Source organism: Hyperolius riggenbachi, chromosome 3 (genome assembly GCF_040937935.1).
Source record: "Hyperolius riggenbachi isolate aHypRig1 chromosome 3, aHypRig1.pri, whole genome shotgun sequence".
NCBI classification, from domain to species: domain Eukaryota; kingdom Metazoa; phylum Chordata; class Amphibia; order Anura; family Hyperoliidae; genus Hyperolius; species Hyperolius riggenbachi.
This window is the reverse complement of record NC_090648.1, coordinates 194,588,312-194,602,638: the sequence shown is the minus strand read 5'-3', so window position 1 is coordinate 194,602,638 and position 14,327 is coordinate 194,588,312. Positions and strand designations below refer to the sequence as shown.

General features: G+C 43.7%; 1 protein-coding gene across 3 annotated transcripts in view; it reads left to right on the top strand.

Annotated features, from left to right (window-relative positions):
- NEDD4 (NEDD4 E3 ubiquitin protein ligase) overlaps positions 1-14,327 on the top strand; it is a 172,402-nt gene that overhangs the window by 39,582 nt on the left and 118,493 nt on the right. For 2 of the 3 annotated variants that reach the window (XM_068275496.1, XM_068275494.1), the window contains exon 2: positions 9,564-9,646. In XM_068275496.1, the coding sequence (XP_068131597.1) occupies positions 9,564-9,646 (83 nt within the window). The remainder of the gene's footprint in view (positions 1-9,563; positions 9,647-14,327) is intronic. The other variant, XM_068275495.1, reaches the window with a different exon arrangement.

Genomic DNA, 14,327 nt, shown 5'->3' with positions numbered 1-14,327 from the left:
CCACGCTGTGAGGCTGTGTTTACATCTGTAGTGTCAGTCTTAGCTGCTCCCCCGCCTCCTGCATAGCTCTGGTCCCTGCCCCTGTCCCTTCCCTCCAATCAGCAGGGAGGGAAGGGATTCAGGCGGGGACTGGAGTTCTGCAGGAGGCGGGGAGATCAGCAGACTGATACTACAGAGATAAACACAGCCAGCTCTGACAAGCTGTTTGTCAGCAGCGTGGCTGTGATTTATGAGGGATTGCAGAGTGCAGGGGGAGCTTAGGGGGGTTTGGGATAGCAACAGAGGCTGGGCTGTATAGGCAGATCCAGCCTCTGTATGCAGATAATATTCTTCAAACCCACCTCGGGTTCAAGGTTACTGTGTTCAAGGTGCCCCTTTATCATAAAGTGCAGGATAGGCTTCAGCTAACACAATCAAGTACTCAATGCTGTATGGCCTGATCTTTGCCATTTACAAAAAAAAAAATTAAGGAGAAAGTGGGATGAATTCCAATCCTCTAGCAGTGCAGGGCACATGTGCAATCCAAGATCGTGCTGGATTATAGAGAGCTGACAGGAAGTGGCTAGAGTGGTCTGTTTTTATAGCCAGTGTGTTGTATACATCCTTTTTTATTATTGGCTCCCATGCACTACTACAGCCTCAGTTTCAGTTCCATTGGGCTCAATTGTCCAGAAAAATTGCTGCTTCCCCAAACTTGCGACCCGCTTAATGGAACATGCCAAACAGATCAGTTCGAACACATCCGTTTGTTAACATTAAATTCATTTGTATCTATTAGGATCTGTTGCGGTAAAGTATGCTACAGACCATTTTTTTTTCATTTCAATGTGAACTGGGCCTAAATATTTTGGTTATGCTGCTGTCAGCAAATGACAGTAGTTTCTAAATTGCATATATCTTTTGCTTTCTGTGTGAACTGCAACTCATGATTCTCAGTACTGTGTGGTTTCCTCTTTACTTTTCTGCAGTTTCACCATGTATTGTTTTGCTTGACTTCCTCGTTTTCTAGAGATTGTAAAACGTACAAACCTAAATCCATCTTTTTCTAGCCTTATATAATTATTTAGATCACGTGAGATGTCTTATTGGTGAGTCATGTCTTTGAAGAAAATCCAGCACAACTGCATTCTGTTTAGTTTACACAGGGAAATGGTGACGTTTATTTTTGTTATTACTTTCCCTGTTATAGTAACACTACTCGTGTATGGCATGATGTGTTATGTAAAAAAAAGTAGTAGTAGACTAGAGTATTGTACCGTGTTAGCCATTAGTAAAATCAAGAAGGGGTTTTTCAACAATAAAAAGCAAGAATCAGCCAATCAATGGTATCATCCGGATTTCAAAACTTCTTGTAAAAGAAAAATTGGATAGCTACACCTAGTATAAAGGGGAAATGAAATGGATGTTTTCCATTAGTAGCAAACCATGTCTGTAGCTCATAATTGCACAGCCATCCACTTTTGCTTTTCTGCCTCGTCTCTTTTTGTACAGATAAATCTGGATTGACTCTTTTATTATATACTGTAGAAGGCGAAATCTGTAAATGCTATACAATTTTACATTGGGAAACAATATTTATTGTTGCAATTTCCATTTGCCCTCCACAACAGAACAGAGATGACTCCTCCCACCTGAAAGGGGCAGAAAACACACACACTATTTAAATAGGCTCACCTCTTTAAAGGATACCAGATCCCAAATGAATATGAGAAACTGTTGGAGCAGGCATGTATGGTGAGCTGTCACCGCTACACCCGTTCTCCAATCTGCCCCTCTGATCCTCTGAAATGCCTCCCCGGCACCCTTTTCTTGGACAGCCGGGTTGGACATCACTGCGTCTGTGCTGGCCTGGCTGCGCACTGTAAGATGTGCACAGCGGGGCCGGCGCAGGCGTGGTGACGGTCTAAAAAGCCATATGGGTGACAGCAGGTTAAATTATGCTTGTTACCAGTAGAGAAAGTAAAGCCTGGTACACAACTTCAATTATGATTGGCCAGTTTTACCACCGCCATGTAGTATGAGTGCCAACATATTTGACTATACTGTACTATGGACAGACTGTGTACGTAAACTCTAATACTGCATGGAGGTTGTAAAATTTGTCAGTGATTGGCCAATTGAAATTTAAGGTGTGAGCCAGGCTTATGAGAGATACAGATGAATTGCAAATTACATGCAGCTGATAATTGGTCCATTCAAATGTACTTCCTGACATTTGTGACAGGCCCAATTCCAGGCTGCACACACTTGGCATTACATTTGCATACCAGTCCAAATTATTTTTGGTTTGGTTTTTTCAATGACAGTCTCTAGTTACCACCTTGCATAGGGAATGTTTTTTGACCAATTCTCCAACCTTTTTTGACAGCTAAGGTAAAATTTCATTAAGGCCACATCCAAAGTGGCCCGTGCATACCCTGCTTGGCGGGGCAGGTGGAGTGTGTGTGTGTGTGTGGGGGGGGGGGGGGGGGGGGGGAGGGGGAGGGTGCAGAAATGTATAGAAGGAGACAGCAAGTGGATGCGGCCGTGCAAGAATCTGCAGATTCTTTGATCGCTCTGCACCACTCAACATAACCAGCACCCTGAACCATTTTAAGATAAAATTAGATCGATCGATTTCTGTCAATCGCGATTTCGATTCTTGATTCCCTTCAAATCAAAGCTTTGTTCCCCCTCTGTGCCTCTTTGTCCCCGCTCTGTGTCTCCTCTGGGTCTCTCTATGTGCCCGCTCTGCGTCTCTCTGTGCCCCCTCTGTCCCCCAAGCAGCAGCAGTGGTGGACATACCTTCCAGCACAAGTCCGGCAATCACGGAAATCAACATTTTAACGATTCTAAATCGTGATTTCAATTTAAATTCAACTTAAGAACAAGTGGGGAGGTGGGAGTCCTTCTACAGGTCACCTAAATCCATTTTTAAAAAATCTACTCCTCGGAAAAATGTGAGCTTTAGCTCCCCAAAAAATTCAGGGTCACAGTCAGATAACTCTGAACCATCTGAGATCAACCGCCGAAATTTACAGTCAATTTTTCCTAACACTACTCATTTTCCGGCGGTCCCTCCGATTCTTCAGACATCTGGGGTCCCCATTCCTCCCTCATATTACAAAACTCAGAAGAAAATGATCAAAAACAAAAAACGACGACCAAAAAGAAGCGCATTAGGAGAGCAGGGCGCAAACATAGAAAATCGCAGAGCCACTTAATTGTGGACTCAGACCCCGCCTCCATCAATAATGTCGTTAATCTTTCCAAACATCAACTTTCCACAGAGGAAAGGAGGATCCTGTCCAGAGGTCTATCATTTGCCCCTTCTCATCATTTTGATATATTCCGAACTATTCTAGACCTAAACAAGTTTGTCAGAAATTTGGTAGTCAAAAAACATTTCCTCACAGAGGATTCTGAAGTGTTGGATTCTGCTGTGCCACAGTCCCTGTCTTTGAGTGAAATTGAGGATGTTCCCTCCTTTCGAAACATTAGGACTATAGTGGCACTCCGAGACCTTGACACAAGTGGTGTTCCAGGGGTGGGCATAGAACGGGTAGCTCCAGTTAAAGTCTCTAACCCTTCATTCTATCCAGTTAATGCCAGATCCCCTGAACTAGACACCTTCCAGGACCTCATAGAGCAGGAATTAACCAATCTTTCTAGGCATTCCAGGGCCCCGTCCGACCTCACTTCCTCAGAGCGTCAGGCCCTTTTATCTCTCCAATGTAATAGTGACATAGTCATACGCTCTGCGGATAAGGGGGGTGCGGTCGTGGTTCTCGATGCCTCTGACTACCAACAGGAGGCCCTTAGGCAGCTGGGTGATGCGGATGTGTATCGGCCCTTGCTCCGGGATCCTACCCAGGCCTTCCTTGTGGATCTTCGGGGGCTGCTGGACCGCGGGCAGGACATGGGTGTTTTAACCAAACGGGTGGCTGAGCACCTTTGTCCTCTCCATCCGGTTGTGCCCGTGTTCCACCACCTCCCGAAGATCCACAAACCGGGCGCTTCCCCCCCGGGGCCGTCCCATTGTTGCGGATATCGGCTCCGTGGGCGAGCGCCTGGGTGAGTGGGTCGATGCACATCTGCAGCCCCTTGTCCTCAGATTACCTGGGTACCTGCAGGACACCCGTCATGTTCTCTCTAGTTTTAGGGATTTCACGTGGAACGATGGATACACATGGGTAACCATGGATGTCTCCTCTCTGTACTCATCGATTCCACACGATCGTGCCCTTCAGGCTTTGGAATTTCATTTTATTAAATATTCTACGTTTGATGTGCCTTTGCGGGTCTTTCTCCTGGAGGCCGTGGAGTATCTCCTCACGCACAACTATTTTATGTTTGATTCCAGGTTTTTTCTCCAGAGGTGTGGAGCTTCTATGGGGGCAAAATTTTCCCCCTCCCTCGCCAACCTCTATATGGGGTGGTGGGAGGAGCTCCGCATCTTTGGGGACTTTAACCCTTATGCCTCCCATATCATATGGTATGGGAGATTTATTGATGATTTGTTGTTGGTGTGGGGGGGTCCTCCGGGCCTCCTCGGGGAATTCCTGGCTTATGTCAACCAAAATGACCTGAATCTTGCATTTACAATGAATTCAGACAATATTAAAATTGATTATCTCGACTTAACTCTGACAGGCGATTCTACATCTTGCTCTGTTTCCACACGCACTTTCCGTAAGGCCACAGCAGGCAACTCGATTCTGCTTGCTAATTCATGTCACCCTAAACACACCATTAATGCTATCCCTACGGGAGAGTTCATTAGAGCAGCCCGCAACTGCTCTAATCCATGTGATTTACAATCTGAATTTAATCAGGTGGAAGACAGGCTTAGACGGAGGGGGTACACAAATGGACAACTCGAGCTAGGACGGTTTAAAGGGACTAGGAGACCACGATCAGATCTACTGGGGACTGCGAGACGGGAGCGAGGTAACAATGACAAGGTTACCTTTGTCACAGAATATAGTTTGGAATTTACAAAAATCACTAATATTGTGAGAAAATATCTTCCAGTTTTACATTCAGACCCCAAACTTAAAAAAGTTCTCGATGGTGGATGTCGTTTCTCTGCCAAAAAAGCCAGAACCCTGGGTTCCATCCTTTCTCCCAGCCTTTTCAGATCCCCCTCTTCACTACATACCCCTACATGGTTGACTACGGTGGGTTCATACCCTTGTGGCTATCGAACCTGTAAATACTGTCATTGTCACAAGCGGGGAACCACAGTGCCCTCTTTTTCACTAGCTTTCCCATTAAACAATATGTTAACTGTGATACGAAATATACCATCTATGTTATATCTTGTTTAGAGTGCAGGATTCAATATGTGGGCTGCACTACTCGCAATTTAAGAGCACGAATAGCCAAGCATTATTGCGGTACACATTGGAATACGTTTCAAAAGTCAGCAGTCTCCAAACATTTTGAAACTGTGCACAATGGTAATCTAAGATCATTCAGTTTCCAGGGAGTTGAACGAGTCACCTGTCCCATTAGAGGAGGTGATTTACAAAGATTCTTGCTAAAACGAGAGGCATATTGGATTTACAGGTTAGGTACTCGTACACCTTCTGGTTTGAATAAACGTTGGGATCTGAACTTAGTATATGATTAGTGATGGGTACAGCACCCCTCTGTCCCTGTACTTGCCCTCTTTTCTTTCGGTATTTTCTTGTAGCAATATTGTAGTTCCAGTGGTTATCTTTCTTTCTTACATTACTCTTATCTTTTTATACCTTTTTGTAATATTTTATACATTGCAAGTCTGCTTTTATTACCTGTTTGTAATGTTTCCCTTCAAGGACCTGGCGGTTGGCCTGTGGGGGGTGGAGTCATCCCTCTCAGCCATTTATAAGCTGCTTCCTTGACAGGTTCACTTTAACTATGACTAAGGGCAGATTGTAAGCCCGACACGCGTCAGTCGATCCTGTGATTTTATTGCACATTCTCTGTCATGTGGATTTTCCTAAAGAACGGACATTTTTCACTAAGCCAATTCTGGTTTGCGGATCCTTTCTTCATGTTAAATTTAACTTATTGTTCAGGCCTAACCAGCACGTTATGAAAACTGTTCCATTGCCGTGCATTGGTTACAGTACAGCCGCAGTGTGATGTGTCTATGTAACCGCATCGCACCACATGCAATGGAAACGGGCCACCTAAGGCCTCATTCACATTGTGAAATGCAGAAGGCAGTGCGATCGGAATGCAATGTGTGCCGTGGCATGCCATCTACGTTGCCGTGCGTTGCCCTGCTAATCCCATTCACTACAGTGAATATGTCAGCCTTCATATTCCTCACTTTAGCTTTCTTTTAACATGCAGTTCTGCCTGGCTGTGTGTTTTATTAGTTATGTTTTGTTTCTGTTGGCCAAATATGTGACAGGTTGGCTTTAAATGAAAATGACTGTCACTTCACATGATTCTACCTGTTGTGACCTAGGAAAACATCTTGCTATCCCAGGTTATTATTTGTGTTAGAAATGTACCTAGCTTGTTTTGTTCAGATGTAACTGGTTCATACTGATTACACCTTCACACAGGCATGTAGCATTTATTTATCCATAAATAAGATTTGATTTTGACAATGGTTATCAAACCTCATCATTTTGCTGTTTTTTTTCCAGGGCAAAGGGAAAATTAACTCATGAGCTAAACAATGGTGTCTATAGTCCTGATCCTAAATAGGGTAAAAATGTAGGTTTAAAGCACACCTGACCCGAGGCAAAGCTCCCTAAGGTAAGCACAGAGTTATGTTCATGTTTGATCCACAAACCTGTAATTCCTTGAAAAATTTGGCTTTCCCCTATTGTCAAATTTTCAATTCAGAAGAGGCATGCTTGCAGTGACGCAGCCTCTTCATCCCCACCCCATTCACTCACCTTAAGGGGAGGGAATGGAAGGGTGAAAGAGGGGAAAATCGAATGCCTTTTCCGGTCTTAAAGTTTCTTATCCAAAAGTAACATTTTTCAAGGAGTGATTATGGGTCCAAGAGGAACGAGGAGAGGGAGCAGACAAGGCATATAGATGTGTGGGTTCAGTATGAACATACCTCTGTGCTTACCTTATGAATGCCTTGGGTCAGGTATCGATTAAAAAAGAGTGAGTTGAGGTACATACACTCGTGCTTGTAATGGCAGCTGCGGCGAGCGGCACCGCCGCTGCAGCTGCCTCCATGTCTACGGCGGAGGTGGTCTGGGGGATGTTGGCTGCAGCGAACGCTTCCGCCCCCGTAGCAGTCTCTGTGCCCCTGCCCATCTTCTCGGCAGGTAGGACGCAGAGGACGGGGCTTTCCCCTGCTCACAGGGTCGCGGTCTTGCGCGGGCGCGCGCACAGACAGGACCTTTTATTCTGGGAGGAGAGGCGTCAGCTGACCTGCTGGTCGGCTGAGGTCAGAGGAGTCCCACGGCGCCCAGGATTGGCTGATCCAGGAGGGGCGTGCCAGTGGGGTCTCCTCTGCTTCTTAAGCTTCCGCGCTTCATTCTGAAGTTGTCTGTTGTCATGAATACGTGCGTGTTAGCGCTCAGACCTTAGGCTAGTTCCCTGGTGTTGATGCTAAGGATTTCACACCTAGACTAGGATATTGCTTAGTGTTTGTTCTGCTGTGTATGACTCTTGGCTATTACCTCTGACTCTGATCCTGTCTTCTGATCCTGTACTTTCGCCTATCTGCCTACCTGTTGCTGAACCTCTGCCTGATTACCGATTACTCTCTTGTCTCACGATTCTGTACTGATACTTGCCTCTCTGTTGCCGAACCTTGCCTGCCTGACCATTCTACTCACCAGTGGGCCCTCGCCACTGGTGAGGTGTTACTGCGCCAGCTCCACTGGTTAAACAGTTCTGCTAGGCTACAGTTCAGCCTTAATTACCTGCTCATTAGGTACCTGTGATTTTAGTATTCCTGTATCTCGTAGACTGCAGTACAGTCCGACTCACCCGCCCCTCGGGTGTTCATTTGCCTGCAGTATATTTTGAATCACCCGCTCCTCGGGAGATTCAGCCTCTTCAGTATTGTTTCTCCAGCTTGCTGGAGGTTCTACGTTAGTGCACACTCAGTGTACTGTTAAGACCTCTCCAGCCCCTCTGGTGAGGCCTCATTAAAGCATTAAAGTTACGGTTACACCAACACATAGCGTAATACGCGGGGCCTCTGGAGTGGAGTGAGCTGGGAGACACGACTGTGCGAGCCTGTCAGGTCTGCCGAGGAATTTATTGTACAATGCGCATTGTTTCATTGGAGATGTGAGTGCACTGGCATACTTTTAATTATTGAATAAAACGGTATTACGCTATGTTAGCGTCTGTTTTTTATTGGGGGGAGGGGGGAGTCATAGCAGGAGGATTTAGTGTTGGCAAGCCAGGTTTTCAAATATTAACTCACAATGGCCCTTATTCAATTCACTTTTTCTATTTGTTTTATCCTCTATTCAAAATACATTTTTAGCATTCCAATTGAACTTGAAGTCCTCTTTGCTTATTATTTACTTAGGAGTACATTTGATAATTTGTCCTGCAGCAGGCAATGATATCCGCCAGCTTCGTGAGGTTCAGATACAGTGGGATTTGAAACCTTTTCAATCATCATGATTTTCCTGTATAAATTGTTAGCTGTTATGGGGAAGACAGGTATACAAATGTAAATACAAATGGGGTGTACAATGCGGATTTTTGCGGACTGTTCTAAACATAACAGTGCCCAGTGTCCAAATTTATGCACCTGCCTAATTTTTGTTTAAACAATTATTGTACACTTTCTGTAAATCCAATAAACTTCATTTCACTTCTCAAATATCACTGTGTATGTCTCCTATATGATATATTTAACTGACATTTTTTTTATCGTAACAACGAACGATTTATACAGGATAATAATGACAATTAAGAAGGTTGCCCAAACTTTCGCATCCCACTGTATGCATTCAAAAGACATTAAAGCGGTCTCATAGTGTGTAATATTTTTTTTTTACGGTTTTAATGTTTTAGAAGAAAACATATTTTTTTTTTTTATTACAATATCACTTCAAAACCAAGAAAACGTTCAGAAATGTAAGTGTATACGCTAGAAAAACAGTCTAATATGACAGGACAGCTTGACCAACTTGGGAGTGGTGGTCAAACATTCTACAATGTGGCATTACCTGTACAAATATGATTTGCTTGATCACCTCAACATTGTTGGCATCCAAAACTGCAAATAGACAAGCCAGAAGCTTTTTGGAAAAAACAAGTGCTGCGGACTGATGGGAAAAAAAATCAAGTTTTTAGCCATAGTCTCAAGGTTTGGTCAAAAAGAGGGAGCTTTTTCATAAAGAAAATACCTTGTTACGTGTTATTTTGGGTTACTACTTTTTTGCTTACAAAATATATATGTATTTTGGCTGAGGTGGCCAAACATTTTATACATCTGTGCACAGGATAATATAAGCCAATAAATGCACAAATGTATTTGTGAATACTGTTGGTAGTTTTTATTCTCTTTGAATTAAAAAATATGAATTTATCTCCTTTATAAAAAAGAAAAAAAAATTGAATCATTTTTAATGTTTTTTTTTTATTTTTAGTGCCCCCAGGATGATTCACGTGTTCTTCGTGTCAAAGTCATTGCAGCATTTGGATTGGCAAAGAAAGACCTTTTAGGAACAAGGCAAGCTCATCATTTGTTTTTATTACTTTAAAAAAATGTTTTATTTTTTTATTTTTTTTGACAGTCGGCTACAGAAAATATAAGGGGTAATAAAGAGTTTACGGTTTTCCTCCAAGGAGGAATATTTAAGAGAAAGTTAATAGCCTGCATTTCACATTTTACGCATTTTAATAGTCCTCAGAGGTAAATCCTGGTCCAAACTTTACATTGACTGACATAGTAAACCTAGTCGAAATGGTTCTGGGTAGGTTGGTTCACTGATCAGTTTTTGGGCTAAAGCTTAGACCTAAAATGAAGTCCAGACTTCTCTACAACCCTACGGACATAGGAGGGAATACCTCTATCTTCAGTAAATGTTATTTAGCCTCTCAAATGGCCCAAGGATTGTCTTCATTGCCCCCAAGAGATTGGGTTATAATTGGGATGAGGATAGTGAATACAGTATATTCCTGTAGATTTCATCACCAATAGTAGCAAATCTCAAGCCTCCAAGTTTGGAAACAAACAAATAAATGCTAAATGAATCTTGGGACTACTCTATCCCTTTGTGGAATTACACCTTTGGAGTTAAACAAAATACCCAATACTCCCACATGAGAGGAACTATGTATTGGAAATTTAGGACAACTCGTTGAAAATAAATCTTTCCAAGTTTGATCTGAATCAAACCAAATAGAAATTTCCAAACTCACATTATTTTCAATACTTTTAATTTAATTCCAAACTCATTCCTGAACGGAATCTTAAAATATTAAATTTCTCTACATTCTTCCTTGTTGAAGATGGCTCAATGTGTCATCAAATAGACAATATATAAAAAAAACTCTATATGAACTCTTAAAGGGGTTATTTCGCAAAAAAAGTAGGCAGTTAAAAAATGTGACAGATGACAGGTTTTGGGTCAGTCCATCTTTTTAAGGGGGATTCTCAGGGCTTTCTTTGTTTTCAACAGCATTTCCTGAACAACAGTTTAACTGCCAAAATAGCAAGATACCAGCCGGCCTCCCTAATCACTTGCACACTATTATGTCAGTTAGATTTTGCAACTGTTGTTCAGGAAATGCTGTTGAAAACAAAGAAAGCCCTGAGAATCCCCCTTAAAAAGATGGACTGGCTCAAAACCTGTCATCTGTCACATTTTTTAACTGCCTACTATTTTCGCGAAAGAACTGCTTTAATAGGTCAGCAAGCATTACAAGACGCCAACATTTCAAAGCGCAAATGGGCTTTAAAGGGCCTGGACAAAGTCGAGAATGATTGGGGGGGGGGGGGAACAACTGTTATAAAATAACCTGGCACCAAGCTTACTTAACCCCTAATATATTTAGTACATTTGGATATGTCCTCAATTGAGGTTTATTATTGGTACCGAGGGACAAGTAGCCCCAGGGCATGGGATCTAAGCGAGCACGGGTCTTCACCAGTGTATCCCGCAAGGGATGATGGGCCGTCACCCCTAGTGGGTGGCTGACTACTTTGCTGCCTGGTGCTCACAAGGTCACGACCCCTAGGACTAACGCACCAGTGACGGAAAGAACAGAGGGTACCTAACGGGGTAATGGGGGAGACTGGCAGAGTGGACTGTTGGGCAAGGACAGACTAGCAGGACCAGACTGGCAGGACAGGAAGGCCTAACCAATAGGGATCCCAGAACGGAACTGGTAGGCTGGGGAAAACCCAGGAAGGTAGCTGGCTGACAGGTTCCCGGGAGGCAATGGACAGGCAGGGGGAATACTGGGTAAGAAGCTGACAGCTAGAATCCTAGAAGGGGTACTGACTGACAGAGTAAGTCCCTGAGATACTGACACTCAGAGGTAGTCCATGTGATGGGAGCTGACAGGCAAGGAACCCAGGAGGGAACAGGCAGACTGAGGGAACTGGCAGGCTGAGGGAAACCCCGTGGGTACTGCCGATGACTGGAGTGTTCCAGGAGGGAACTAGCAGGCTGAGGAAACCCCAGGGAAGCTGCAGGTGACTGGAGAGCTCCCGGAGGGAACTGGCAAGCTGAGGGAAATGCAGGAAGCTGCAGGTGACCGGAGAGCTCCTGGTGGGAACTAGCAGGCAGAGCGAATCCCCAGGAAAACTACAGGTAACTGGGAGTGTTCCGGAGGGACCTTGCAGGCTGAGGAAATTCCCAGGGAAGCTGCAGGACAGGGAGTGAGGCAGGGAGACTTGACAGGGATAGGCACAGGGAGGCAGGCCGGAAGTGCAGGCTGGGAAATAGGTGGATGGCAGACAGGAGTCTGGGAGTGCAGGGAACCTGGTTAGGCTGCAGACTGATAGCAAGCAGATAGGCAGGATAGCAATAGGGATTAGCCAAAAAGGGGAAACTACTTGGAGGGGAGATCCTGGTAGTAGGGAAGCCAACAAGGGAAACGACTTGGAGGGAAATGGTGATGGAACGCTGTGGCTGATGACCAGGGATGCAACAGCATCCATCTGTGAGTGTGCAGGGTTTAAATACCCTGCCTCTTAATTAGGCAGGGTATTTAGGCAGCCGAGAGGCGCGCACCTAGTAATGGGACGCCAGCTCCAAGGAGGAAGTCAGGCTGGCATCTCTCTGCCATTACAGGACGGAGACTAGAGGAGCTATCGGACCCAGCTGCTGAAGTGGAACGAGCGATCGTTGCACTCCACCGCCATTGCAGAAGAGCCAGCGCAGGAGAGAGGCGAGGTAAGTAATGACCAATCATTACAATTTCCCAGTTAATGGCCTCGTTTTCCATTTTACAAATATGTAAATGTATTGTCATCTTAGGTTGTCCAGGATAGAAGTCTGAACTACTTTCATATACTCTGTGTGCCCCTTACCAGAATTTTCAGTTTTGGAGGTGTCGGAGTTGGAAAATGTATTTTTTTTCATCAGTATGAACCTCTTATAAAAAGCGGTATCTAGAGTAATTCTGTGACTTTTTAAAACTGTTGCATATGTACTACTTTTAGTTTTTATTCCTAAGCACCCTTTTTTATTTTAAATCAATGGCAAGGAATTGCATTCTGTTGCAATGCAATTCCAACATTGCATTCGAACTGCTCTTACTGCATTTAGAGCACTAAGAAGATGTCAGACTTTAAGCACACCAATATTTTTAGGCCCAATTTCCACTGTGTAGTGGTGTCTATCTCTGAAATACAATACAATACAATCACTTGTAAAGTGCTTTTCTCCAATAGGACTCAAAGCGCATAGTTGTGTCTGACACACTACCGATGCTGACATGAATCTGCATCTGATTTTTTTCTGCCATGCTAGTGAATGGCGATAGGGATTTGGGTGCAATCTGTAGAAAAATGCAGGAGGGATCTGTCTTGTTTTTGTTTTTTTGTTTTTTTTTTCCTCGAATACGAATTGGAAGTAGCCTATTGTTTTCAGTAGACTGTCATCTCAAATCCAAACTTGTGTGCGTGGAAACTGAGCGAATTGTGAAAACGCGCCTGATCATGCTTCTTGCTTTGCAGAAAGAGCACTGCATTCAGACAGGAACCATCTCCGTTGATTTTGCTGAGTTTTCTCAATTTACAGTTGACAGTCTCTACAAACCTGTTATTCATGAATGTGAGGATTACGTCAGCGCATGTCACAAAAGGGAAGAAAACTAATTTCACAAATCAGTTATGTACTTTAACAGAGTGACCAAGCGGCTTGGGGTAACCCAAAACCACAAGGAAAGTATAGGGGACTAAAAGAGAACGAAAAGCCCTCCTCCTAAAATGCAATGATTATTGTGGTTTGCCTTCTTAAAACAGAAGGAATTTGCGATAATTCAGCTTGAAGTAAACATCTGTGGTTACCCACAGTGCACAACTACTGAATATGCAAATTTATATCTTTATGCCCCTGATGCCAGGCTTACATCCAGACCTGCTGGTGTATAGCAAGCCTATAGCTTTAAATTTTACAGAGCCACATCAACCCAATCTGGAAAGTATTCACAGCGCATCACTTTTTCTACATTTTGTTAGTCTTATTCCAAAATGGATTAAATTCATTTTTTCCTGCAGAATTCCACACACAACACCCCATATTGACATGAAAAAAGTTTACTTGAAGTTTTGGTGAATTTATTAAAATTAAAAAAAAATCTGAGAAATCACATGTACTGTACATAAGTATTCTCAGCCTTTGCTAAATACTATGTCAGTGCACCTTTGGCAGCAATTACAGCCTCAAGTATTTTTGAATATGATTCCACAATCTTGGCACACCTATCCTTGGCCAGTTTCACCCATTCCTCTTTGCAGCACCCTCTCAAGCTCCATCCGGTTGGATGGGAAATGTCCGTGCACAGCCATTTTAAGATCTCTTCAGAGATGTTTGAATGAATTCAAGTCTGGGCCACTCGAGGACATTTTACAGAGTTGTCCTGAAGCCACTCCTTTGATATCTTGGCTGTGTGCTTAGGGTTTTGTCCTAATGAAAGATTATGTCCCAGTCTGAGTTCAAGAGCGGTCAGGAGGAAGTTTTCACCCAGGATGCCTCTATACGTTGCTGCAGTCATCTTTCTCTTTATCCTGACTAGTCTCCCAGTTTCTGCCGCTAAAAAACATCCCACAGCATGATGCGGCCACCACCTTTGTAGGAATGATATTGGTCTGGTGATGAGTGGTGCCTGGTTTCCTCCAAATGTGATGCCTGGCATTCACATCAGAGGTAAATCTTTGTCTCATTAGACCAGAGAAT